The 27,457-nt window shown below is 36.5% G+C and overlaps 1 protein-coding gene across 2 annotated transcripts; it reads left to right on the top strand.

The window, feature by feature from the left end:
* The first annotated feature begins 15 nt into the window (after positions 1-15).
* On the top strand, positions 16-27,457 carry faxcb (failed axon connections homolog, metaxin like GST domain containing b). Of its 2 annotated transcripts, none has more exons than XM_059025620.1 (7): positions 16-491; positions 3,155-3,290; positions 4,184-4,380; positions 11,360-11,577; positions 12,524-12,640; positions 14,251-14,571; positions 25,871-27,457. In XM_059025620.1, the coding sequence occupies exons 1-6, from the start codon at positions 232-234 to the stop codon at positions 14,556-14,558; spliced, it is 1,236 nt and encodes a 411-aa protein (XP_058881603.1). In that variant the 5' UTR covers positions 16-231; the 3' UTR covers positions 14,559-14,571; positions 25,871-27,457. The 2 variants fall into 2 exon arrangements, with proteins under 2 accessions (XP_058881603.1, XP_033873152.2); XM_034017261.3 differs by lacking the exon at positions 25,871-27,457 and adding an exon at positions 19,586-22,009 and having other exon boundaries at positions 17-491.

Raw genomic sequence — 27,457 nt, 5'->3', positions numbered from 1 at the left:
AACACTCAATGACATCACTGGCTTCCATTGGAATAGACAAAGCAGCAGGAGGAGAACGGCTGCGGGAGGATGCTGCTCATCCCGGCGCAGAGACCCGAAGCAAGGAAAATGCTGTCTTTTCGTATTTTACATCTGAAACTACTAATCTCGATGCATTAACACTAATGCAACCATTTTAATGAAGCGTAAAAAAACGAGAACTGTGGTACCAGGTGGCGAATCAGACAAAGAATGTACTGGGGTGTTGGTTTTGCTTTACCCCGGTCTTGTGTGATTGATCTGAGCTGGAATCAAAGCTTTCCCTTTGGGCTCTGTAGCTGTGGTGACCACTATTCCTTTTATGGTTACATCGTCACTTTCCCTCTGCAGGACTACAGCGGGATCATGTCGGGGCTGGGGTCGGATTCTTGGTGGAAGAAAACTCTGTATTTGACCGGGGGTGCCCTGCTCGCCGCCGCTGCCTATCTTTTACATGAGCTGCTTGCCATCAGGTAGGCAAGAAGACAGCTTATACAACTGTATTCACTGTACAGATGAGGGAGGGAACGCTAGTAATAACAGCTACATGTATGTTGTTGGGGAAAAAAAAGTCCACAGTATTATGACTGTGGAAAGAGTGTGTAAGACAGAAATACTTTAAAACAAAAAAAATATATGTGGTGTCTGCATTTTGTATTGCAAATCTGTGGCAAAAATATAGCCCAGTATGTTTACATTTCCAGGGTTAAAGGCCTGCATTACAACACTGCCCTTATACAAGCTCCAGACAGAATACCAAAAATATAATGCAATCGTTAGCAGTGATGCTATTGACAAGTTCATAATAATAATAATAATAATAATAATAATAATAATAATAATAATAATAATAATAACATGAACTGACATGCATCATCACCATCATTTGCAGCATTATCAGTGGTCCCCTGGTGTTGAAGATATTTTGGTTCTTTGCTTGTCTTTTATACTTGAATTCAGAATATACTTCTGTAAAAAGACAAACAATGTCTGGTATTTAGTCACTTCCTGTACAGTTTGGCTGATAACAGACCACTGGAGTGAAAATGACCTACAGCACAGGAAGTGCTTTTGTAACAGAAAGCAACAGCGCGTTCTACTTCTATTGTGTTGTCTTTGAAATATCTGCATATCAAAGTGAAGTGTAGACTAGAAGCAATCTGTCACAGAAGAAAATGGAAAAGTTGTGATAAAGTTGCTTGTGCTAATAAAAGGCAAGTCATGTATTTAAATACACTCCTTTCATGCCACCTATACACATGGCAGAGGTGTAGTTTTAGATTAGATTTACTACAATGGGATCATTACGATACTTTCCGGTATGTTCAGTTTGTTTTTCACTTATTAGTTTCTCTCAGCTATGAAGTCAATCTATTTGAGGTACAGTATTCTGGCCAGATTCAAAACTCAATAGAATTATGTAGGGGTGTATGGTTCTTATTATCACTAGTTATATCATTTTCACTATTTTCTTTTTTTTAACCAGCATTATGGAAACGTGTACTGAGTTAGCCAAGCCAGTTGACTTCTATGAGCTGGATACCACTGCTAGTTGGCACAAGGTGGTTACAGGGAGTGTTTCTATAATACGCTGTTTCCATAAACAGTTTTCTACATGCAGTATATTTATTTACAGGGTCGTTGCATTTTAATTAATAATTTTATTTAAACCAATGTCATAAAAAAAACCAAAAAAAAACAAAAAAACAAAAACTGTCTGTATACTTTATGGAAGATATATTTCACACACATTTACCTCTCCAAAAATATGAGCAAAACACAACTCACAAACACAACTGTTAGAAGTCAGGATAATTTCACTATAAGAGCTATGGGCTCTGAAGTAATCTAAGTATCACATCTATTGTATTGAATGGGCCTGCATTGTGTTATTGAGACTAACAAATCTTACGTAAGGACTCCACCTTGGAATTGATTGTGACCTTCAGTTCCTGTTGTAAATATAGCATTGTGTGAACTGTATGTTTAGGACAGATGCACTCCATTTTTTAATACAAAGACTTATTGCATTTTAACCTAAATTTGATTCTAAATCATGCTTAAGAGATTGTATAATCTCGATATGAAAGTCATGAGAGGTCAAATAGTAAATTTATACAGAACATTGTTCCCTGTCTTTAAATTCCTCTTAGTTTTCAAATAATCTGTCTGAAATTCAGACTGGGCTTGGTTCAGGAGGCAGAAAGTGGGTTACTTACTGTAATTAATTACAGCCCCTCTTAATATCTAGTCTGAGCATTCACATTTTATCTGATTGTTGCTACCTTTGCAGTGGTGTCTCCCTCTGAGGGCTGATGAAGTTCGCCAGGTCCGGGCCTCACTTCCTCGAGGGCATTTTGTTGGACAGAGGGGGTCTCTATGCAGTCATTGCCCAAGCCTAGTAAATGTGTTCTGTAAAATATACGCAGTTCACTGCCCCGTCACTGTGCATTGTACATAGTTTTTTTTATATAGAAAAAGTCCAACAGGAATAAAGACCTTGAAAAGAGGAATTTCTAGTCCTAAATAAACCTCAATAGTTTTCTCTCACTAGTTTCAAGTTTTTTTCTTCATAAAAAGTGTTTTATAAAATAAAATAAAAAAAACCTGTTTACCTTGTTTTTACTAGTTTTGGAACATTAACATTTTTAATATAATTTTACTTTTAATAATAAACTCTAAGGGGTCACATCACGTAACCATTCAACTCTGAACGGAGGTATGCATAGTATATTGCAGATATTCCTGTATCGCTGGGGCAGTTATTACACAACTCTAGTGGTACACAGCCAGTTGTGAATTTAATAATACAATACAATACAATACACATTTATTTTTATATAGCGCTCAGAGCACCTTGGCATCCCAGAGCGCTGTACAAAGTTAACAACAAAACAAAATAGCTCAAATATATTATACACTCCAGTTACAACCAATGATATAAAAGCACATTAAAAAAGCATATTTTTAATTGAAAGCTATTTAGTGAATACATGAAATTATAAAAATGAAATATCTGAGCACCACTTTGAAAGGAAAAAGGAAAGGTAAAGAAAAACAGTCAGATTGATTGCTGAAGCCACCCACTCTTTAAGAGCTGTGATATTAACAATTCCCAACAAACATTGCTTTACAGAAAGGAGCAGAAGGTAGATTCAAAAGATGCAATTATTCTTCATCAATTCTCAAGGCCAAAGAATGGAGCTCCTAGTTTATCACCATTTTGCTTGAAGATGGAAACATACCTTCGAATGGTGGATTTACCCTACCAGGTACTGGCTTCATTCATTTCCAGGATATTTTATTACTTTGGTCCGTTATTTTCAGTCCAGTTTTTACGTTTCAACCCAACCAAGCTATACATACTGCAGGCACTCTGCGAATGTTTCAGATAATCAAGGTTCCATTAAATATACACTTACTGTATACTATAAAACTCACACATCATCTCAGCCAATCAGGTTCTGAGTAGCTTGGTCATTGGACATACATTTCAAGCAGCCTAAGCGATGTAGACTCAAAATATATATATATACCTTAAATCGCATACAAAAAATGTTTTCATACGCAAAAAACATGTGTTCTGTTTATAATAACATTCATATCTTCTGCAGCAGTCATTACCCTTAGATAGTCAACCTTGTCTTTTGCCTTTTCAGCTGATCTCTTTCTTCCAGATCTAAATAAAGTCATCAGTCTATTTTAATTTTTGGGCAGTCTCTTAGCAGCCTGAGCAAGGTGCAATTTCTGCAATGAGGCTAGTAAAAATGACCACTAGGAGTGTACATGGGTAAGTTCTACCTCCTGAAACAGTGAGTTTGTTAACAGATTTGTAATGGAAAATCTCTTGATAAACTCATTTTTACTAATGCTAATCCCTAGTGGCTGTTTTTTATACATGACAGAAATCCCACCTGGCTCAGGCTTCTTCCGACAGCCTTAAAGGTATATCATGTCAAATATTGTGTAGAAACACTAGTAAATGATGATTAAAAACACATATTATGGGATAGTAAACAAACAGAAATGATATTAAGGATTTCTACTATATATTACAGGACATGCAGTCTCTCCAATTCTCCAGCTTGTTAGCTGGATGTTGTAAACATACAGCCTGGTAGTATGATGGATTCACTGTGACCTATTACAATTGTGTTTCCTGCAGAATTATTTTGATGGCAAACTTTCTCCTCAAGGGAAGATGCCGTGGATTGAATACAACAACGAGAAAGTGTCAGGCACTGAATTCATTATTGACTTTTTAGAGGATAAACTCGGAGTAAACTTAAACAAGAACCTGAACCCGCATGAGAAAGCGGTGTCCAGAACAGTGACTAGAATGGTTGAAGAGCACTTTTACTGGTGAGTCCGGTACTGTTTCTTTAACCTTTTTGAATAAATCGTTTTACATTTACTTTCTGTGCATTTGTTTTGTAAATTAACAATCCAAATGCAAGTCCAGTATATTGGTAATGTCCTTGTGAACAGATGCATGTGAAAACTCTGGCAATTCAGGGTAGCAAACATATGTCACATAAAACAATTTGAAATGTTTCTACTCTAACCACCAGTACAGCAAGTTAGCTGTTTTGCACTTCTTAAAGGGGACAGGAGTATTTTCAGGTCAGAATTTTTTTTGTATCCACATTGTGTTGCCTTCGAAAAATAATCTTAGAGTAAGTAGATTCCAATTGAATTTTCTTCTCTTTTTATTGTCTTCTTTATTATGATGTTTCAAGTGGTTTGTCTATAAATTACTTAAATACTGTGTTTATTAATAATATTAAACAAAGGAAAGGGCTTGTAACTAGGAGGTCCCTGGTTCAAATCCCACCTCAGCCACTGACTCATTGTGTGACCCTGAGCAAGTCACTTCACCTCCTTGTGCTCCGTCTTTGGGGTGAGACGTAATTGTAAGTGACTCTGCAGCTGATGCATAGTTCACACACCCTAGCCTCTGTAAGTCGCCTTGGATAAAGGCGTCTGCTAAATAAACAAATAATAATAATTATTATTTTTTGATAAGTCTATGTTGAGGTGCTTTGACTATGAGTTCAGTTCTATTTTCCTACCACAGGCATATGAGTAACCATTAGCACCATCTCATGCACACAGCAGAACTAAAGGAAACTTGCTTGCAAAGAGGCAGATCACTAGATGGTGCTGGCTCTTACATCTGTAAAGACACTTTGGCTGATCTAGCCTAGGTTACATATGTCTGTGGCAGGCTGCTAGAACTAAAGAGCAGCTCCTGAACTCAGGTGAAAGCACACTGAAACTGACTCATCATTAAATAAATAAAAGCATAGAATTTGAATAATTGCTATTAGAATCACTGTGATAAACATCAGAAAAAGCAAAAGGAATAATAATAATAATAATAATAATAATAATAATAATAATAATAAACAAAGGCAGTTAAGTTCCTGTATTTACTTTTAAAGTGAACAACTAATCCAATTGTGATGAAACTTGGTAAGGACATTTTTAACAAAAATAATTTGTGGATATGCAAAGGAATCTGGCCGTTGATCCACATATATGCATTTTTGTCACACTAGCATTTTACAAGTACATGCTGTGGATGTAGGTAAATATAGGTTCAGTTCCAGGTGGTAGTATGTAATATGTACTTGTATTACAAAGTTTCAAGCACCCCTCTGGCTTCTATAGGCAAGCTTGGCAGAATTTGATTAGAATTTTTTTATAATTTCGAGGGATAATGTAGATGTTTATTTTTAAGCTCTTTTTTTTATTTTTATCGATTTTAAATGTCCACAGTTGCGTTAAATTATGGAGGGGGGGAGGGGGAGTTTTTGGAATCGCCTCAAAGAACAGTGGGCACACCAGATCATGTGGAAAATCCATTGACTCATTCTTCCCAAACAGGCTTCCTTTGAAGCCTGGGTTAACCTTGCTTGCCTTTCTTTCAATTTCAGATGAGACTTACTGTTCAAATGTACAACAATACGATTTGCCTGTCAAGTGATTTCTGTTTTGCAAACTTTGCAGCACAAAAATGTCCTTTGTCTCCCTTTCCAGACTTTTTCACAGTTTCAAATTTCAAAGGTCAGGGTACTTACTGCAATATTCCTCTAGTGACTTTCTTTTGCGACCCATTATTGAAATAAAACAGCAAACTTGGCCTCCGTTACACGACAGTGCTGTTGAGCCGCCCGCCGCAAACGTAATTGCTAAGCTCTTCCTCAGATGTGACCCCAACATAATGAATGCTGCATAAATTATCTGCAGCTCCAGTCTGCAAAACGCTGGAGCCAGTACTTTTAACAGAGCTGTAAGTACGTGCTTTATGCAGCATTCATTACAACACTTTTTACAAGATGGGAATAAATTCTCAAGCAGCATTTTTCTTACTTTGCCTATCTGTAAATTAGGATTATTATCGATGGAAATATTTTTTCATCGGCTTGAGTGTGTGCAGTGAAATCAATGTTTACCGACATTTATAGTCACTGAAACATGTCTTCTCTCTAAGAACAGCTGGTCCACCAGAGTGTTACCATTAATATGTCCCCCTGCAACACTGCTCCTAGTGAGTGTAACAAATACCACATTGGTTCTTTGTGGTATTTCTGACTGATGTATTTCTTAATCCTGATTCGCACAGGACTCATTCTTCTACAGGACATCAGGACCTTCTGAAAAATTGTAAATGTTCTGAGTCTTTTTACACCATGCAAATGCTAGAATTGATATAAGCATTTGTGCGGTATTCACCTCAAAGCAATACCAGCCTTTACTATATACCATAATGTAATATTAAAATTGGTACGATCCGTTCTGAGATTCACCAGTACAGTAAAACACTACGATTGGGCATAACCAAACTGGGGACAGGCTAAAATACAAAACATAATTGCCGACTTAAAAAGATTTAAAAAGTAATAATTAACACTGCACCAGTAAGTAAAATCAAGTTATACACCCTACAACATATCTGTATTAACCTATTTTCTTTCGCCATATTTAAATTTGTATTTGTTTCCTCTCCAGTCACAAACTCATTTTTTAGCATTGTGATTGCCATGCTTTTCAGCAAATTCAGCAACTCGCAATTTCAAACCCGTTGTGTAGCATTTTCGTTTTTTGTCTGACTATCCTACTTTTATCCAGTCTCAAAGACACCTGCATTTTAATATTGCATTGCATTTACAACGAATGGAAGCCTTGATAAGTTTACTCAGCTTTCTAACCAATAGCTGTTTGCTACGGATCCAAGGGGCGGATTCGGTCTGAATGTTGACAAATCAATGGTTTGGGAGGGTGGGAATAAGGTATAAGGAAATTCAGCTATTGTGTTAGCAGTAGCTATATTTGTTTTCTCCACTTACACACGTCTGGGTCTAGAGGAGGTCAGTCAAGAGTCTAAAAGCTTGCATTTAACATTCAAAATGACTAAGGGTATTGAGAATTCAAACTTTTAATTAGAACAGTGGTTTTGTGTTTCTACCTAGTAACATGACGTGAATGCCGTAGATCCTGAGAAAAGTTTGCGTGAGCCATGACCGTGGCTGTAGTAATCCCATTGTGGCGCTGGTACAGTAGTTTAATATTAGACACACGGCGCATACATTGCACCAGTGTATTAGTCACTCCCCTTTTACTAGGACCCCCCAAAAATTCCTAGAAAATTGACTTATACAAAGTTTTTTACGGTAATGTACTTATGATATGTCTAACCATACCAAGTTGATCTTTAAGTTCTGGCTCCATAAATGTAAATGAGCTGTGATTGAGAGCGTTGGTATCTAATGTATTGTTCTGAGTAATTGTCTTAGTAGGTAAAGGTCAAAGTCTTCAGCCATTTACTGTTGCTGTTTTTATGTCTAGTTCAAGTCTTTACTCTGTATTACTGGTATTATTCTTGTATGCTAGATACATTCAGTTCAGCAGTTACATTCCTTTATGCAGGTTTACTAATTCATTAAAGTGATCTTATGGGGGTATAACTTGACATACAAACATCCAGATACTCAGCAAAGAGTGCCAGTGTCAAAGGAATGCAGACAGACCATCAGAGTGCTCCATACTGTAAAATTGGAAACCGATTCATTTTCTTTTGTGTGTAAGGTAATTACTCAATTACCAGAATAATGAAAAACTAAGACAGTTACATTAAATACTGCAGAATTCATCTGAGATCCAAGCTGGTATCTTAATGAATATCTTAACTACACTTGAATTTCCAAAACTCTCTATTCCCAGCTGAAACTAAGGTTACCAGCACCATGTATCACCAGCCAATCTGCAAGTTATCTGCTGCATCTATATGGTGTGTAAAATGCATTTTAGACATGCCCTAAGCATTACAATACTATACAATGCTATAACCCAGATTCAGAGCATTAAGCTGACAATTTGGAATAGCTTTCATGTGTCCAGTTACTGTTCTTCAAAATACTGCCAATGGATCTGTTACTGCACTCTCTCATCTTTTCATAGCAAATAGTTCAGAGGAAAATTTGATATGGCTTCCCTCCTTTTAGAAGATGAAGGTAGGCCCACCAGCTGCCTAAGCTGCAGGTTCTCAGTTGACATTGTGTGTTTCTTTAAGAGAAGCTATGACATTTTTTGCATCAAATACTGTAGCTATATGTAACATTTAGTGGCAGGACAGTAGATCTTGTCTTTCCCTATGTGAAATATCACACTTAACAATTGTATTCTTATTTTCACTTTGTTTATCATGATCTCTTTCGAATCCACCCCGGTGACTTTTTAAAACTTAAACACTGTGAAAGGACAGCCGAGTCTTCAGGCAGACAGAAATCTCACAAACAAGAATTCAGTGGGTTTTAACGTTAGCCTTACTTTTGCCTTAGCCTAGGTCAGACAATAAGCCTTTACCTCTTCAAATAAACCAACAATTCTTTGGATACTTTGTTGCACAAAATAACTGAAGCTCATGTCCAAGCTCCAGACCACATCTCTACCAAAGACCACCTGATTTCCAGGATGTGATTAGCTTAATCAGTCAACCAATCAACTAAGGGAGCTAAATAAAATGGGGCTCAAGCAATCCCTAGGTGAAATGTACCCAAGAGAATACAATACAATATTTACAGTCCTGGAGTTGGGGGCTTGCTTCTAAACAGACACACTCACTCAGTTTTTTGTGTTATTTCTTACTCATGTATTTATTGCATCCAGACAGTGCAGAGTGTTGTAGGGGGACAGGTTAATGGTTACACTGATGTACTTGGAGGTTAGACATCATTTTTAGAGATCTGTTTTAAAGGGGTGCATTAGACTTCTGAGTTTTAAAAAGTCAGCAGGATGTGATGACATAAAAACATACAAATGATACACTAAGTGAATCTAAACAACAACAAGAATTATCAGCCAAGATAACAGTGATATTGCAGACCTGCAAGTGGTTCTTAAAGCCTTGTGTCAGAAAATGTTTGTATTTTATGTTTTATATAGAATCACATTTTCCATTATTTTGTTCATGTTTTTATCTATTGACAATGTACCTTTGGAAGGCCTGCGATGCAAGACTACATTTTGCACTCATGGTACTCCTGCTTCACTTTGTACTTCCCAAATGGCACTATTGGTATATCTCATTAAAGTAAAACGAAAATCTTGAGACACACTGCAGTGCCCTTATGAATAAATTGGGAGCAGAATACTTCCCATTAACATTTAAAATAAGCTCATCATAAAAGCTTTTCCACACAGTGAACATGTGGGTTGCAGTGCGTAGGTGAAAGGGTGATACAGGTGCTCCAGACAACGACAAACACAAAGTTCATGGTTCAAGTATTTTCTTTTTATTTTCTTTAGTGGTCGGCTTGACCGTTGAAATAATAATGCTGGCTCTACCCAACTCTGGGTATTGCCAGCGTATAAAAGTTGCAGTACCAAAATAATAATAAAAAAAACACAGGCACACAACACAGATACAGACACGTCTCCGGACAGTGAGTGCTGTAGGTGCAGGTGCGGTGATTAAACAGTGGTGTTTGTTTGAACACAGGTGTAGTGCAGTCCGGGTTAAGCACCGGCTTGAAGTGGCAGCTCCCGGATTCGTATTAACCGTCTGGCAAAGACAAATATACACAGTTACAAAAACAAACAAAACACTTCACTCACAATTTACAAATTGATTACTTCCTTTCTTGGTCCTAGTGGTAACCACATCAAAAAGGAACAGATTGCTGGGGCCACTTCCCCTAAATACCCTCCGTCATGCCCTCTTTCGGTGGCACGGCCAATCACGTCTCCTCCAATCCGTGACTGACACATCGCCTACCGCATTAAGGCAATGACTTCTGGTATCATGGCCCCACCCACTTCCTGGATTCCAACTGACCCTGGAATGAACCGGCAAATCATCCATTACGGGGCGCTCTGCTCCGATTATACAGTGCCCTCACAGATTGGGAGGGAGATTGTTGACTAGGATTCATTTGCTCTCTGTCACACACACATAAGAAATACACCTCCATTGTTGCTGTAAGACAATACTTGGTACAGCTAAGATATTAGTGCAATGTTACTACTACTACTAATGTACAACTAAAACATGCAGCAATATATTAGGGTTACAGCCTTTATTATGTAAAATGGTACTTCTAAGTAACTGTTGCTTTTACTACTGTACTTGGATTAATAAAAAAGCTAAAAACCAAGTTATTCATTATGCATTTTTATTAAAACAGATTCCAGCAGATACAGTATGTGCTTATTTCAGTATGGACATGCATACAGTACGTTCAGGTCACTGCTGTTTCTTGTAATGCTATTAACTTTGTTGAACTGATATTAGGTATTGGGTGATAATGTTGTAAGGAATCAAACTCAGCTCAGCTAAACTTCAAGTGTGCTTCACAATATTGGTTTAGTTTTCATTGATCGCTACAATGTGTGGGAGAAAAGTTAGCAAAGCATTTAAGAAAATGCTCTAAAAATATCTAATCAAGCCACTGTCCTTTAAATCAGTAAATAGCTCTGGCATTTTACATATTGTTACAGCCAGAACACACACTCACATACAGTGTTACATGTTTGATGTTCATAACCTTGGTACACACATTTTAACAAAAATGTGTGCGATTGTAAGTCGCCCTGGATAAGGGCGTCTGCTAAGAAATAAATAATAATAATAATAATAATAATAATAATAATAATAATAATAATAATAATAATAATAATAATAATAACAAGGGATTGAAGAAAGCATGCTTAGAAATGGCAATAAAACAGAAATATTGGTGGCCATCATTTAATCCAGACATTAACCCCACTGTGCTTGATTTGTATTCAGAAAACTCTAGTCTGGTATCTAACTGTCTTTTATTTGTGTCAATTCCAGGACTATTGCTTATTGCCAGTGGGTTGACAATCTCCAGGAGACCCAGAAGATGCTTTCCCTCTCAGGCCCGCTCAGTGACCTTCTCAAGTGGATCCTCAGTCACCTCACCAGAGGCATCGTGAAGCGGGAGATGTATGGACATGGGATAGGGCGATTCTCCAAGGAGGAAATCTATGCACTGATGGAAAAAGACATGAGGACATTAGCAACTTTATTAGGTGTGGTAGTATATCTTGCATATATCCAGCATAGTTGCATTTATGTAGCATAATACATGTAATAACACATTTCAGGGTCCTGAAGTTTAAAGGTACAAATCTACTTTATTTATTAGTTTTACCTGAGATATATACAGACCTCTTCAGTGGTTGAAGGTTTAAGATGGACACACACAAAGCACTGGTTTATTTTAGCATGCCCTCATACAGTATGTGTGTGGTTTTTTCCTATTTCTTTAACTGATAACAGTAAACTAGAAAAGCACTTTGCAGGCTGTTTTTTACTACTACACTACAATGATAATGTTCCACTGACTTGTTTCGCTGTTTTGCTGATATGATCAATTAGAAACAGTCTCAGCAGTTATAATATTAGGAATTATCTGATTAGGTTCCTCTCCCAGTAATTTGCTCTTTACACCCTCTGCTGGTACACTGATAGACTGCACAGGTGAAATGCCCTTCTAATACTGCTATCTGCTTAAACAGTACAGATGCAATTGCGTAATAGTAATGTCTTCGGTCAGTATTCAAATTTAGTTTTTCTTCACCATAAATGTGACAGTTTAAACTGATATTGCACATATATGCTTATAGATTTACTTTTTTTTTTTTAACATGAAGTTTGGATGTGTTTCTGTGTTTTATCAAAGTACAAAATGCATTTAGAAACTGGAGACAGGTCAGGACACTTGATCTGGGCATCATTTATAAACTTTACAATTCCTAAAGAAATATAAAAAAGAGCGATATTTTTACATTATCATTATATAACATGTTAAACTAATCAATTATCATGTAAAGCATACCAAGGATCATCAATTTAAATATTAATTTAAAATAAAAAAATGTTTACTGATTATTTTTCCCCATTAGCCTTAACAGACTTTCTCCCTCCGTTATTTAATGGTTTGATTTTACATTTGGACTTTCTCTTTTCGTTCAGGTGATAAAAAATATATAATGGGACCACAACTTTCCACAGTAGATGCCACTGTGTTTGGGCATTTGGCTCAGGCTATGTGGACACTACCTGGGACAAGACCTGAGCAACTGATTAAGGGTAATGTACTGTATCTCACCAAACATTACTGTCTGTTTGCATTGTACAATCTAAAATAGAACAAGGTAATGTGTGACCACAAAATAGTTGGTTTCTCTATACTATTGATTATAGGAATCCTGTTGAGAAATGTTACCAAGCTCTTTCCAACTCTGTGCCAGTGACTGAATTCCTTAATCGGGTGTGCAATCTTGCTTTTATAAACAATCCTTTTATTCTCACTTCCAAAAAGGCAATTCCTAAATGTTATTTTTAAATGATAATAATAATAAAAAAAACATTATCAGTAATCATAGGTTTGAATATTTGTACATTGATTTCACAAACAGTTAAAAATTGCCCGAGTCAAGGTGTTTTTGGACTGTACTCAATTACTGTAATTCAGTAATTGCGACAGTCGCATGATTTTAAACTAAGCAGTCTGTAATAGTAAGAATACATTCAATATACATTATAGTGAGCCTGTGGAAAAACATGTAGGGTTCATTGAATATATACTTTAGTAAAGCACATATGCTTTTTTTTGTTCTTGCTGTTCAAATTTTACAGAAATTGTGAGAAACTCTGACAAACAGCCACTTGTGGTAAACATATGAAAATACTCATTATCAACAGTTGCAAAACATTATTTCTCCACAAGATGGTGCAGTTAGTCTTTGTAATCCCAAAACTTGAACTCTGCATGACCAAGGACATAAGCATAAATAGTACAAATCTTTATAACTCAAATACATATGCATTTGGTGATAATTACAAAATAGTTTATTTAAAATATATATATATATTTTTTGTTGATTTTAAAGTACAAACACTTGAAAAATATATTGTAATCTCAACAGGACTTTCCTGCTTAAATAAAGGTTAAATAAACATGAGAACTCATTTTGACAGCATGCATCAATTTCCGTTCTCTGCCATACTAGGACAACTGAGGATTGTAAATGAAAACAATAGGAATTATAACTTATCTCTGCGGAATTAAAAAGAGTCATACCACTTCACCAAAAGATCTTCCCAAATTAATAACATTTTCTTTTACTCATATCTGTTTCCTTCTCTGGAAAACTGGAAACCCTCCTACCCTTTCCACTCATTTTCCCAGCTCTATTACCCTGCTCCTCATACACAGATAATATCTGGAAAAACAAAATAAAGTAGTTTTTAAATCACACAAATGACAGGACTGAGGAATTACTATGAAAAGGTGTTTGCTTTTTACAATTGAATTGTGCTGTGGTGTTCTTTGCACGAGATGCCATCTGTACACAGGTTAAGATGTACTGGTGTTTTGACGAATCAGTGAATGTCATTTCTTATACATTTTAACATTGTATGCATCGTGCAGTTCTGCAGTTTGTCTGTGACAGTAAATGGTTTAAAAACATGTTTTTTTCTCTATTTATTTGAACACAAGTTTAATAATGTCTTTTCCAGAATTTAACTCATTTTACATTTTCATTTGTAAAAAAATGTTGATATATACTCTTTGCTGGGGGAGGGGGGGGGGGGGCGTTGCTCTAAAAAAGTGTTTGTATGGTCTTGAAAATGTGCTGAGCTCATGTGCTCATATGCTGTGCATGTGGATAACCTTTTGTGGGACACTGTTGCAGGGGAGCTTATTAACCTGGCCATGTACTGTGAGAGGATAAGGAGGAAGTTCTGGCCTGAGTGGTGCGATGACTACGGTGACTTGCTTTATGATTATGATGAAACCAGCGAGGACAGCTTGACACCAACACAGCTGCACAGCTACGGCTTGTACTCACGGACTGAGACTTTCGATGAAGAAGTAACCGATAACAGCTTCTCCTGCTCCCAGACCCCAGATACAGATTATACCGGCCACTCACTCTTCGACTCCGACGTAGACATGGAGGAGTCCGATCAAGAGCAGTACAAAACTGAATCATTTAAATAAAGAAGACAGCATGGTGAGTATGTAATCATTCACCTTCCATGAAAATGAGGGGCGGGTAACATCCATGTTTATGTTTATTTTATGGTTTTAAAATAATAGTAAAAACTGAGACAAACAGAGCTCTAAATGGTGAATTCTGAATAATAAGTAGTTGTTAATGCAGAGCGAGAAGTTCCGTTTTTAATTACAGTTCATTTAATTTGCTTTATAATAACTGAAAATACAATCAGGTTTTTAGATGCACTAAAGAAAAAGACCAATGGTTTCAATTTGGATATCAATGTTATAGCAGTTTTTTTATATATTACTTTATCATCCAAACCATATTTTAGCCTTACTGTCTTGTCACATCTATGTTAATTGGTTATTGAACCCTTCTGATATTTCACTGCTTGACATGATAACACAAATTCTCATTTAACCTAGGCACACACATGGAATCCATCATTAGCATTCTGGTTCATTGTCTATGCAGTTTTGGAATGTAATAATCTGTCACTTTGAGCACTTCTTTGTTTCTTGATCAGAGAACCCAGGGGAGGCTAACAGGGAGATATATAGATGGTTCAAACCCTAAAGTGCATAGTGCATGTACTGGCTTACAGTGTGATGCGTTAGACAACCTTTAATCAAGAATAATCACACAAACCCATTCAATTTGAAGTTTCAACGATTCAGAGCATTATCAGTACTCCTTCGGTTTATTAAATGCTTAAAAATGGATCAAGTGGTTACAGACCACTACAGATCCAAGCTAAAAGGCAGTCTGGGAGATCCAGTACCTTGTACAAACTTAACAACGTTAATACTTCAAACAATTATGGTTATAACATATTTTGCCCCTGTGCTAGAAATGCGAAATGCTAATAAATGCCCACCACTAAAAATCCTAAAACATCTAATATGTCACTCTCTAAAGCTATAAACCTATAACAATGCTTCAGTATAAGTGAGATATAAATTCAAGATCATGCTTACCTCCTAATATATGGAAGTTTTGTTTAGAATATAAGTACAGACAAGAGCTGTCTTCGAAGGCAGAGGCTTCTGAATACAACCAAACAGCAACAAGCTTTTTTCAGAGATCCTCAGAGAATGGACCAGACAGTTTGTTTTACCAAGCTGAATGATACTTGACTGGAGTCTTGCCTCAACTTTTATATAACTTTTTCTCTGCTTTGTGCGTCAGAAGACTTAATTCAGTTTAAACATTTGGTCTGTTTTGGCAGCTCTTATCTTTAAGTGAATAATATTTTAAACATCCCGGAAACTCCTTTAACCCTTTGCGGTCCATTTATTCAGCACGTGAATTTATTTTCACACGCGCAGTTTATTATAGACGCGCTGTTTAAAAGTATTTTTTCACAGTAAAACAGGTTTAAAAGGCACTGAATATCAACAGGACACTCAGTACTGCATCTCCAGCCCCGCCCCACCCCACCCCTCGTTCGCTGTTTTTTCACATACCTCTTGATAGTAGTGCGTCCCGATAGATCATCTCCTGATCACTCGTTTTATCACTAAACTCCTCAATAATGCAATCCAAGTCATTATTTTATTACTATAACATCTAAAAAAATGCAAATGTCTGTGATATTCTTTGAGCGTTGAATGCAGAAGCAGCTATCTTGTTTGTTTATGTCCGTGTTATCTATGTGATGCCGGGGCTATGTGTATTCATGAGATACGCCCCTTTTTTTGGCTTCTCTCGGCTCCTATCGATCTCACTCGGCCATTGAATGGTTTTCTCAGCTTTTTCTGGAGAAAAAAACAACTAGAGACCTGTTTTTTGCGACTTTTTGATGATGTCGGACAGGGTCCGATATTGGACCGGAAAGGGAAAATTGCAGTGTCAGACCAGGTCCGACATAGGACCGCAAAGGGTTAAAATTAATTGGATATGATCTCATGTTTTCTACCTTTCTAATCTCTAAAATATATGAGGTAATCCTCATACTGATAACATATTTTCCGGTACCATACATTTCTTATTACTTATTAAAATAGAAGTAGAGAGAGATGTTTTTAATATATAACACCAGTTTTGTTTAATTATTCTACCCTTGGTCTAAAATACATTTAATTCTTAATAGTAAAAATCAACTTCTCACTATGTTTTAATTAACTTGTTTATTTTCATTTACAAATGTGTGCTCAACAAACTTGGCTCCTCTCTACCTAAAAATCCCCTGATTCAACAGACCTTGACAACCAATAGATAAGAATTCGGAGAGGTCCACTTTCTAACCGGAGTTACCTTAATTAACAAGAAACTTCGACTGTAAGTACTTTCCCAAATATACATTAGGTCATACGTTTACTAGATTCAAGAGACTGTTCGGACCGGTATCTCTACAGAGAAGAGGACCAGATCCTAATTTCAAGCAACTACCAAGCTCTCATTAATTGTATTGATAGCATAATGATGTAATGAGAGTAAGACCATTAACTTTGTTTTCTTACCATAAATTTTTCGTACCATAAATTTATATTAACTAAATTCTGTTAGTTAATATAAAAGATTATACATGGTAAAAAGACCACGGATCTAAGACAGCTTCTGACCAGTAAATCCTGCTTTGGACGCCAAAATTCCTTTATCTCCGAAGGTCTAGTATTGAGTCGCTCATGCAGGCAAAAGCAGAGGGGCCTTTTTCAGTAAGTCTTCTGATAAGAATCTACAAATGGTTTTTAATTAGGTCACAATGGTTTTTAATTAGGTCACAGTGGTTTTTAATTAGGTCACAGTTTATACTAAATTGTCTCATTTTTAGACTTAACAGTTTTTTTCTGTTATAATACTTCTGTTTTCTATTACAGTAAAACCTTTACACTTAAATTATGTTTCAATTAGATTGGAATACCTGTGTTTAGTTTAAAGGCTGCTTCCAAATCAAGTTGACCTCTTTTTCTTATAAGAAACTTTACTGTGAACACATTCTCAAGCCAATTAAATTAGATGCTTGTTTTCTGCCTTTACAGTCTTCCTGTAACAAGACTTCTATTTTTATTACTTGTTTTAGTAAAACCTTAAACAAGTACAAATACTTATTTTAGTTCAATTATTCTGATTCAATTTACTTAAAACATATTATTTCTCTCCAGAGAGTTTTACTGTTTCTATTAAATCGAAATGCTTATAAAAGCTTTTGCGTTTAGTTTAAAAAGATGTTTCCTAGCTAAAGATTTTCTGATCATTTCAACTGTGAACACATTTCCAAGTTAATTAAATAAAACCCTTATTCTTCCTATTTTCTCTCCTCCCAAGGTCACACAGGCTTCTGTGTCGGCAGCTCTCAGATAAGGAAAGCTAGTACTTTTCACAGGTGTTCTTTTAATACGTTTTCTTACTTCGATTCCTGTTATCCTGGCTTTATATCCTTTAAAACACAGAACTATTACAATATTTTAACATTGTTGCAGTTTCACAAATGTTCAATTTGTATCCCGAAGATCAGCCTGCTTCCAGCAGGAGTGACAGTCTTGGGTCAGGTTCTGCTTTAGTGAGTCTGTCAAAGCCACCACAGGATCCTTTATCCATTCTGCACAACACAGGTGTGGGTGACAGTCTTTAAAAGACTGATACCTGCAAAAAAACTTATTAGCTGGGCTCCCATCTTTACATTCGCATCTCCATCATCAGTGGGAAAACTTCAAAAAAAATCTTTTAAATTAGGTAACAATATACAACTAAAAGCAACCAGTTATGGAAGAAAAATCCTTGCCATGTTAGACTTCACATGTATTTTTATGATCTGCTGTAAACAGCGCTTAAGGGACAGATCTTTTTGAAAACTGTTAATGTTACATTACTAGTAACAAACAACAATGGCATACTTTTGAGTCCTGAACTGAAATATCTTCTGTAACATTAACAGTTTAATATACTGTAATATTCCCCCAAAATAATGTAAATTGCACTTTGGTGTACAGTTTGGTATACCTTGATAAATTAGGCTCTAAAACTGCTCTATCCTGGGTTCTTCACATTGTATTGTATTTGAATACTGCTAAGAAATAAATAATAATAATAATAATAATTGTGATTGTATTTAGTGCTGTGTATATATAAGTCACTAAATGAACCCTGGGAGGAGTTACAGGGGTGTCTGTTTATACTATTAAAATACATCCCATTGGGTGAAACAAGAATTTTAACAATTCCATGTGTGAATGGTAAGACGGGACGAGCTGATAACTGCATACAACCACAATTTGTTACTGATTGGTTTAAAGGCAAGCAAACAAATGCTTTAAACCTATTTCCTTACTTCTTATAAGCTTTATTAACACAATCTTGAACCCATATTACTGGTCCCCTTTTATTGTATTCATGTCATCTTTGAGTTATTCACTTGTATTCACATTTTGAAGATACACTACAATCTTGATACCTTTGCTGCAAGTGCATCTAGGCCCTGTTTGACCAAAAACACATGAGGTGATTAGATACCAGGCAGCAGCAGTAGCAAATATCTCTGTATCCCAAATCAAAGTATAAAATACAAGCAAAGAACCAAAATGTAATAAAAGGGGGACGGGTGGTGATGTTGCGAGTTCTAATAAGAGGTGAGAACATGGATTTGAAAACCTTGGTTAGCTTTCCTTTAATGCCATTGTAATAAGCACGTCTGATACAGATAGGATTATGGCTATACAGACCATGGAGCTTAAATATGAGTAAGTCAGGTCATTCATTGATCCTTTCTTCATTTAGCAGTTGTTAGGAGAGCCAGCCTAGAATGCGTGCTGAGATTGATAGGGGAACAGTATCTAGTTTATTGATTGCATGTTACGAAGATGAAAGCAACTGCTGTACTTAATTTTTCCTCTAGTAAATTCTCACCTTGGAAATATTCCACTGTAGTATCACTTCACAACATTATGTGTATTTGTCTGTGTGTGCTAGTTGACTGGAGTGCAATCACTGTTTATTTGTGGACTTCATGATGATTAGAGATCCACAAAGCTTAGGGTGAGGCTTTTGTTTTCTACTAAAATGTTTTTTTTAAAATATGCATCAACAGGGTGTTGGATCCTGCCGAAGTCAAGCATTAAACTCTTTCTGAAGCTGCTAATAACTTGAACAGCAATCTATGGACAGCTGTATTAGAATATGTTTTTAGTAATCATTTTACAGACTAATGGAATTTAAACGTCTGACTTCAAAAGAGACAATAACGAAACACTGTCTAAATGTATTCTGAGACTCTGAAATAATTACCACCCTTGAGAAAAAGTGATCCAGCAACAGGTATTTTTGGACATTTAAAAAAAAACGGAATTCCTGAATGTTGTGTGTATTGAGTCATATTATTGTGCCACCCAGTACTCAAAAGCATGAACTGAATGATAGATGCAGATACGTGGTTTCATGTTATTTATTTAGATTTGTATTCTAGAATATAACATAAACTTTTAAATGGCATGCTATTCCTACGTACAGAAAGATTCCCCACCAATAACTGATAATGGTTTTAAAATGTCTGCTATTTGGCAAACAAAGACTTTTCTTGGGTCTTGTGGTTAATTGTCAGCTTAAAATACTTTTGAAATCAAAATTTCTACTTAAATTAGTCTCTTATTTATAATACATACTTTTTGGTAAAGCTTTATTTTGATTTCCATTAATAAGAGAGACTTTTGATAATCTAACCCAGTTGGGACTGGGACTGTTAATGCTTTGTCCTGAGTGCTGATCATAGTCTGTATTTATGTTTCTGATACTGTCCCAATTTATGTTTTATTAAAAATGGAAATACATAAACAGCTATATGGGTATTTTATCATTTAAATATTACTTTCAAAAGATGACCTTCACTGCACTATACACGTTTGCAGTTATATTTAAATTAGATTTGAGGTTTACCATAAATACATGTGTTATAGAATTGAATGTCTTTGTAGTTACTGTGTAATTGCATTGTTATTAATGAAACTTAAAGTAAAGCATTACAAATGTTTTCCTATAAAAAAATATCACCACAGTTATATATCCTTTCATCAGAACTGTGTCATGTAATAGTATCATGAATTCTCACTGTCCATTATAATGCTTGTTTTTTTTTGCTTTGTTCTTTCTGTATATATATATTTTTTTATATAATGATTTATTTCTCCATTTATTTAGCTATGCAGTGAAATGACCAAAAAAAGTAATCGTCAAAATAGACATTTGAGTAAAACTAACAGTCCTGGCAAAATGGGTTTAAATAATATTGAGCCACATTTTCAATGCTTTACCTCCAGTCTTTAGTGAACTATTTTTTGTAAGAATAAAAATCTTGTTAATGTTATACAATGAGAAACAAACACATTGAAGAGTGCTTCAGAGAACTTGAGTTATACTACTTATAGCCCGTTTCCACTAGCCACGCTTGAGTACACCTCTGCCTGGCCATGCCGAGGCGGAACAGCTAAAGATGGCTGCCTGCGTGTGCACTGGAATTTCGTTAGGTACAGCTGACCCCGGAATGTCATCATGTACACTAAATGTCAAACGGCATTCTGGGGCACTCGGAATTCTGGGATTTAGTGGCTGCATTAGCGTCTGTTTTGTAAACATGGAGATTGAAAGTTGCTGTTTTCCTTTTTGTTTTACATACTATTTAATTAACAGCCTTATCAATTGTAATCTGCCTATCAATTCCAAGAAGCAGAAAGCAACTGACAGTGTTTTTAGTTTCTTTATTTTGTCATGGCACTGTATTGCAGTCCAATGCAGTCCTTTCTCAGGATTTTCACAATCTTTTCAAACACTTTTAAATTTCTTATTGCTCCATGCAATTGTTCCTGTAGGCACTTTCTGACCATACATTAATAAGTGCTCTAATTTCATCATCTTCCCAAGGTAAACACACATGTTCTTTTTTGGTCTGCCATTGTTAAAATTTCAAAATGCAGTGACGTTGCATCTAGGTACGTAAGAGAACGTAAGGGTACTTCCTCCCAAACTAGTTTGGGACTCAGCGGGCGTGACATATGAAACTGTACTTCCTAAAGCCAGTTTGGGTCCACGTGGAGGTGTACCGGAGCCTGAGTGGAAACGCCTCAGAATCAGATGGACTAGCCAAGGTGCACTCAAGCATGGCTAGTAGAAACAGGATAATCGTTGTTTGGTTCTAGTTTTGTAAAACCACGGTTTTACCTCTTTCAAAAAATAGGAGTTAAAGACTGGCATAAACGCTTTGAAAATGTGGACCATTGAGTTGTTTAAAGGATTCAGTTTTGCTGAAAAAGCATCTTAAAATGCTGTATAAATTAGTGTATAAAGATGTTGTCACAAAAAAGAGCCGCTGAAATACCAACATTCTTACAAAACTATATATAATGGTTGAAGGTGTATTTAACTATTAATATGTATGTATTTATGACATAGCTGGCTTATGTTGGAATACCATGTAATGAATGGTTTACGAATGTGAAAACCATACATAAAGATGTTTTCTGGATCGTATTATTTTATTAATGTTGAAATATCTGATTATCTGTATCTTAATTATATATGTTCTGCTGTGCTACTGTGTACATACAGTATCGGGTCTACCAATTTATAAAGCCATAATTAAACTTATAAACACTATGTTATTAATGTTACATAACTGTCCACAACTGTACATATAAAACACTACGAGAAAATTAATGTATTTTAATGGGGTATCAGTGGCTGTGTGTAAATTATTACTAAATTATTATTTCATGAAATATAGCTATGATAATTGCACATATTTATTTAGCCATACAAAAAAAAAAACCCTTTCATTTTAAATAGGAACCACGTAACATACTAATATGGATGCTGTAGTAGAACTAAAAGAAACGTAGTAATTGAAGACGTTTTAAAAATACTTTGTTGAAATGTTTTTCAAGTATTCTACTAAGTTTCTTTTAGTTTTACTACATATTCTACCATGGAGTGGTTTATAGTTATTGATGATCAGCCTGGATTATCAGGTAAGTAAATTCTTGGACATGAATGGTTTTCTTCAATTCTTTTCTATTGTCCGAAGTTGCACTGCCTGTTTCTGATCAGGGGTATTGAATCACAGTATGAGAAGATGCCAATTAAATCAAAGAAACTCAGAAGAAGTTCACAAAACAATTTACTCTAAAGTGTAATTAGTTGTTTTTTTTTCTGAAAGGAGACACACTTAATTGGGCCTTGTGCACTAAACGGTGGTAAATTACCTGAAATACTGTGTGGCAAGAGAAACCCATACTGCGCACAAAAAGGAAGGCGTGACCACTCTATTCACTAATATCATTGCACAAATAAGGCAAGCTAAATTATTCATTTGCCAGTCATCATAGCACAGGAAATGCTGCACATGTTACACACCCTTTATTTTAGTATATGGGCACTCCAAAGGACAGATAGTCCGGCTATCACTTTGTCAGAATGACAGCGACCAAGGAGGCAGCACCAGCTACATCTTCAGTGGGTCTCCGTAGGATGAGGGGAGGCGGTCCGGTGTTACGCAGATTTCTGTATCCCCATATCACCTTAGATTTGACGCCTGCGTAGATCAAGATCACTATATGTGAACGCTTAATGTTTATGAACAGTATTTACATGTAATAAAATTACAATGTGTTTTAAAAGAAAAATACAGTTTTATAAGGTTACTTTTAACCCTATGCTGCTTACGGGGAATGACCATATTTGGTCATAAATATGAACACTTTGTGTTTAAACGCTTGTAGTTTTGGAACCTTAAATCAGAAATTAAAACCCAATACACCTAAGTGTAAGGCATTAAGTATATCTTACCAAGGATGTAATTTATTTTGTTGAGGGATGATTTTTTTTACATGAGCTACACCTCCCAAAAAATTATGAAAAATATGAAAAATAATAAATCATATTTTAAAAAATTGCCAATTTCAACCTCTTTCCAAGTTTTATAGAAAAAAAACTTAGAGCATATTGTAGCTTCACAATTTGTCAAGGGTTTCAAATCTGAAATCAGAATTGAAATATCTGGTACAGTTGCAGAGCTAGATAAGGTTTTACAATGCATAGTATTTTACAAAAAATCAGACTTCGAAATGGCAAAGGCAGACCAGGGCTAAGACTTGCCAAAAAGTGAGATTGGAAACATTATTGCCCAGTTTGAGGTACACTTATATTTCAGTATAAAAATAAAGAAACAACACACAAGTTATCAAGTAAAATATTTTTGTTTTGTTTTGTTTTTTTAAAAAGCATTTTACAAATATACAAATAAAACTTTGATATTAAGAATTTTATTTGGGAGGGAGGGAGACAAAAAAAACCTTCCATATTTTGCTGTATTTATTTAATTTCAAAACTATCCTGCAGTTGAAGTGCTGGGCAGGGCTCTTCCAGATCACTCTCCTCCTCATCATCCTCCTGCAGCAGCTCTTCATCAGGGAGGTCCTCCGTGGCGTCCATGCCCTCGATCTCCTTCCAGCTGCTTATCCAGCGATTTCGACGTGCTGCACAGGCTAGTCACAATTTGTGCAGTACTCACTGTTGTCTTTTCCATGACAAAAATGCTAATGTTTTCAGGGCCAAAATAATTCAGTGTAATTAATGTGTTAAAAGAGTACAAATGTCTCTTGGCCGTTTTGGCAGTACAACGTCATAATGGAAAAAAATACAGTATTTTATACAGCACTGTCTATTCCTAGTGCATTGAGAAAGCAACACATTTGGAATCGGAATAAAGGAAATTATTATGTAATACAGTTCACTTGCAGTCATCTTTTGGTAAGTTGCATTTTCAGAATCATCATTATGTACAGTATTACAACATCTTACGTAGCCTATATTTGGCATTTTGTTACTAGCCCTTTGTGGTCCTATGTCGGACCTGGTCCGACATCATCAAAAAGTCGCAAAAAACAGCTCTAGTCGTTTTTTCTCCAGAAAAGCCGAGAAAACCATTCAATAGCCGAGTGTGACTGATAGGAGCCGAGAGAAGCTGAAAAAAGGGGGGCGTATCTCATGAATACAGATAGCACCGACACCACATAGATAACATGGACATAAACAAACAAGATAGCTACTTCTGCATCCAGCGCTCAGCGCAGAGCTTTTTTATATGTTATAGTAATAAAATAATGACTTGGATCGCATTATTGAGGAGTTTGGTGATAAAACGAGTGATCAGGAGATGATTTATCGGTATGCACTACTATGTAGAGGTATGTGAAAAATACAGCGAACGAGGGGTGGGGTGGGGCGGGGCTGGAGATGCAGTACTGAGTGTCCTGTTGATATTCAGTGCCTTTTAAACCTGTTTTACTGTGAAAAAAATACTTTTAAACAGCGCGTCTAAAATAAACTGCGCGTGTGAAAATAAATTGGACCTGATGCGCCTGAGACGCGCTGAATAAATGGACCGCTAAGGGCTAGTGTTCTGTGAAACACAGGGAATTGTTTAAGTCGCCCTGGATAAGGGCGTCTGCTAAGAAATAAATAATAATAATAACCAGGAGGTCCCCAGTTCAAATCCCACCTCAGCCACTGACTCATTGTGTGATCCTGAGCAAGTCACTTATCCTCCTTGTGCTCTGTCTTTCGGGTGAGACGTAGTTGTAAGTGACTCGCAGCTGATACATAATTCACACACCCTAAGTCGCCTTGGATAAAGGCGTCTGCTAAATAAACAAATAATAATCCTGGAAAAAATTAAATACAGTACCTGAAAGCAGATATATGCGTTTATCATGTTTCCCACACAGCACTACTTGTGGTCTGCTCTATTTGTATTGTGTTTTAATGAGCGGTAAACTTAGGAAAGTTAGCACTTTTATGTAAATATGTTTTTTATATCAAGTCTCTCCCTCGCGGTATTAGGGGAGATACTTTGAATAAATTTCAATGTATTACCATTATTAATTGCATGTAAATGACTCACGCGGTATCTTTTTCCACATGATTCATTTCGCGTGCAAAGTCATTTCACAATAACAGGCTTACTGTGTGGTAAACTGGTTACCGCTGTTTAGTGCATGAGGCCCAATTAAGTTTTGTTATTTTTTTATGTTAACTTTAGTGGAGTTCAGGGGGTGTGAGACAGGGCTTCGCCCTTCCTAATTTCACCTGCCTATCATCATTGACTCCCTATTTAAATCCAGTCACAGCTCAGCTCTTTCTCTTGCATTTTGCTTTTTGCCTGTATAGTGTGTGTGTGTGTGTGAGAGAGAGAGAGAGAGAGAGAGAGAGAGAATAACCAAATTGATTATTGTGAATGAACCTTGCCTGTCTGACTTCCCTGATTCCATTTGCAACTCCTGAACCTTTGACTACCTGATCCGGCTTCAATTTGGCTTTGACCTCACAGCACGACTACCCGACTCGGCCTTGAAAATTCGCAGCATGACTTCCAGACTTGATTTCCGAACGAAGAATGGACCCGACACAGAGTATGGATCTACCTACATCTTCCTCCTCAGACCCAGGAAATCCACGGAACATTCTGATCCCTCCAGTGGCATTCTTTGTTTCAGCCCCTGACCCAGGGCCTTCCCAGCCGCGCTGTTCCGAAGGAAACACCGACAAGATTCCTTCCCTGCGATGCTTTTCTTCAAAGACTGGCCCATTGCCAGACTTTAAAAACATTATTCGATAAGGGAATCCAAATCCCATCCGAAGCAAGCGGGTGCATTATTTCAACTTTTCTGTCAGTCTGTCTCAGCTCCACTCGCCACCCCGTCCTTGCTCGCTCAGCAGTCCAACTCCAAGCACCTGCGTCACCACCCCAGAGCCGTTAGCAACTATAGAAGAAGCCCAACAGTTACCTTCAGCTTAAGATTCCAAGGCAGAGCTGCATCAAAAAAATCATGGATGATATGAAGCAGTTCATGCAGCCATTTGCAAACACGCTGTCCGCAATTAATACACCATTAGATGGCATGGACAATAGGGACAATCCCATCCATGCACTATTGCAGCCTCTCCTTCCAACTTGCATGTGCCAGTCTCCGCCCCCACCTTCACTGTATCTTCCGTGTCATCGGCTCCCTTGCTAGCCACTGCTCAGGAAGCCATGGCCCCGCCCCCGTTCCCACCTACCACATCATGCCTGAAACTGGGGAAGATCCTGTATATGACGTGATTGAAAATTTGCGATGCAGGTTTTCTGATGTATATGTGCTAGATAAAGACGTAAGCATTGATGAGGGTTTGAAGTGCGTCTGCTTTGAAATCTAACACACAAAAAATAATTTCTAAAAAGTGATATGCCTGCACAAGTATTATAATGTTATTATAATACTGCCATTGTAAAAAAATATGTTATTTATATTATATAATGCTGCCATTGGGGAAAAAATGATGTTACGTTGTGATCTATATTATAATGCTACAATTGTAAACACATTGTTGTTATTTTGTTATTTAAATTCTATTGAAATACTGTATTTCCGTTTATCATAATCACAATAAAAAAGTGTGTATTTTAAAAAATATAGCAAAAATTGTTTTGAAAACTGTCCAAATTTCTTATTTGAGGGCTAAGAATGAAAAATCTGCAAAAAAGAAGAGCATTTTTAACATGGAAATTGCCAAAATAAATGGGCAGCTGGGTGGTTAATGGCCTGCAGTCTAGTTTCTCCATCGGCCTTTCTAATCTCCCCTCTGTCCCATTCATACGCAAAAATCTTCGCTCTGCTTCCTCTGAGCCCTGAATCACCGAGAATTCAAGCCAAGGTGGACAAATAAGTTATGGCCGGTCCCTTCCCAGCTCCATTCCCCGTCTTCAGGAATAGACACATCGGAATAGCGACCCACAAAATATCGGGCCTATCAACGGCCTAATTCCCCACGATCAATTCTTCCAATGCTATTAAATCCATTAAAGCAGCAGGCCACATGCCTGGCTTGCAAAAGTGGATTTTTCAGATGCTTTTAAGTCATGCCCATTCATCCT

Source organism: Acipenser ruthenus, chromosome 6 (genome assembly GCF_902713425.1).
Source record: "Acipenser ruthenus chromosome 6, fAciRut3.2 maternal haplotype, whole genome shotgun sequence".
Taxonomy (NCBI): domain Eukaryota; kingdom Metazoa; phylum Chordata; class Actinopteri; order Acipenseriformes; family Acipenseridae; genus Acipenser; species Acipenser ruthenus.
The sequence above is the reverse complement of the archived record's forward strand: the minus strand, read 5'-3'. Positions and strand labels throughout refer to the sequence as shown.

Coding starts and splice junctions, on each gene's coding strand:
- faxcb (XM_059025620.1), top strand. CDS start 232: ATGTACTGGGGTGTTGGTTTTGCTTTACCCCGGTCTTGTGTGATTGAT. Junction 4,381..11,359: donor GTTGAAGAGCACTTTTACTG/GTGAGTCCGGTA, acceptor TGTCAATTCCAG/GACTATTGCTTATTGCCAGT. Junction 11,578..12,523: donor GACATTAGCAACTTTATTAG/GTGTGGTAGTAT, acceptor CTTTTCGTTCAG/GTGATAAAAAATATATAATG.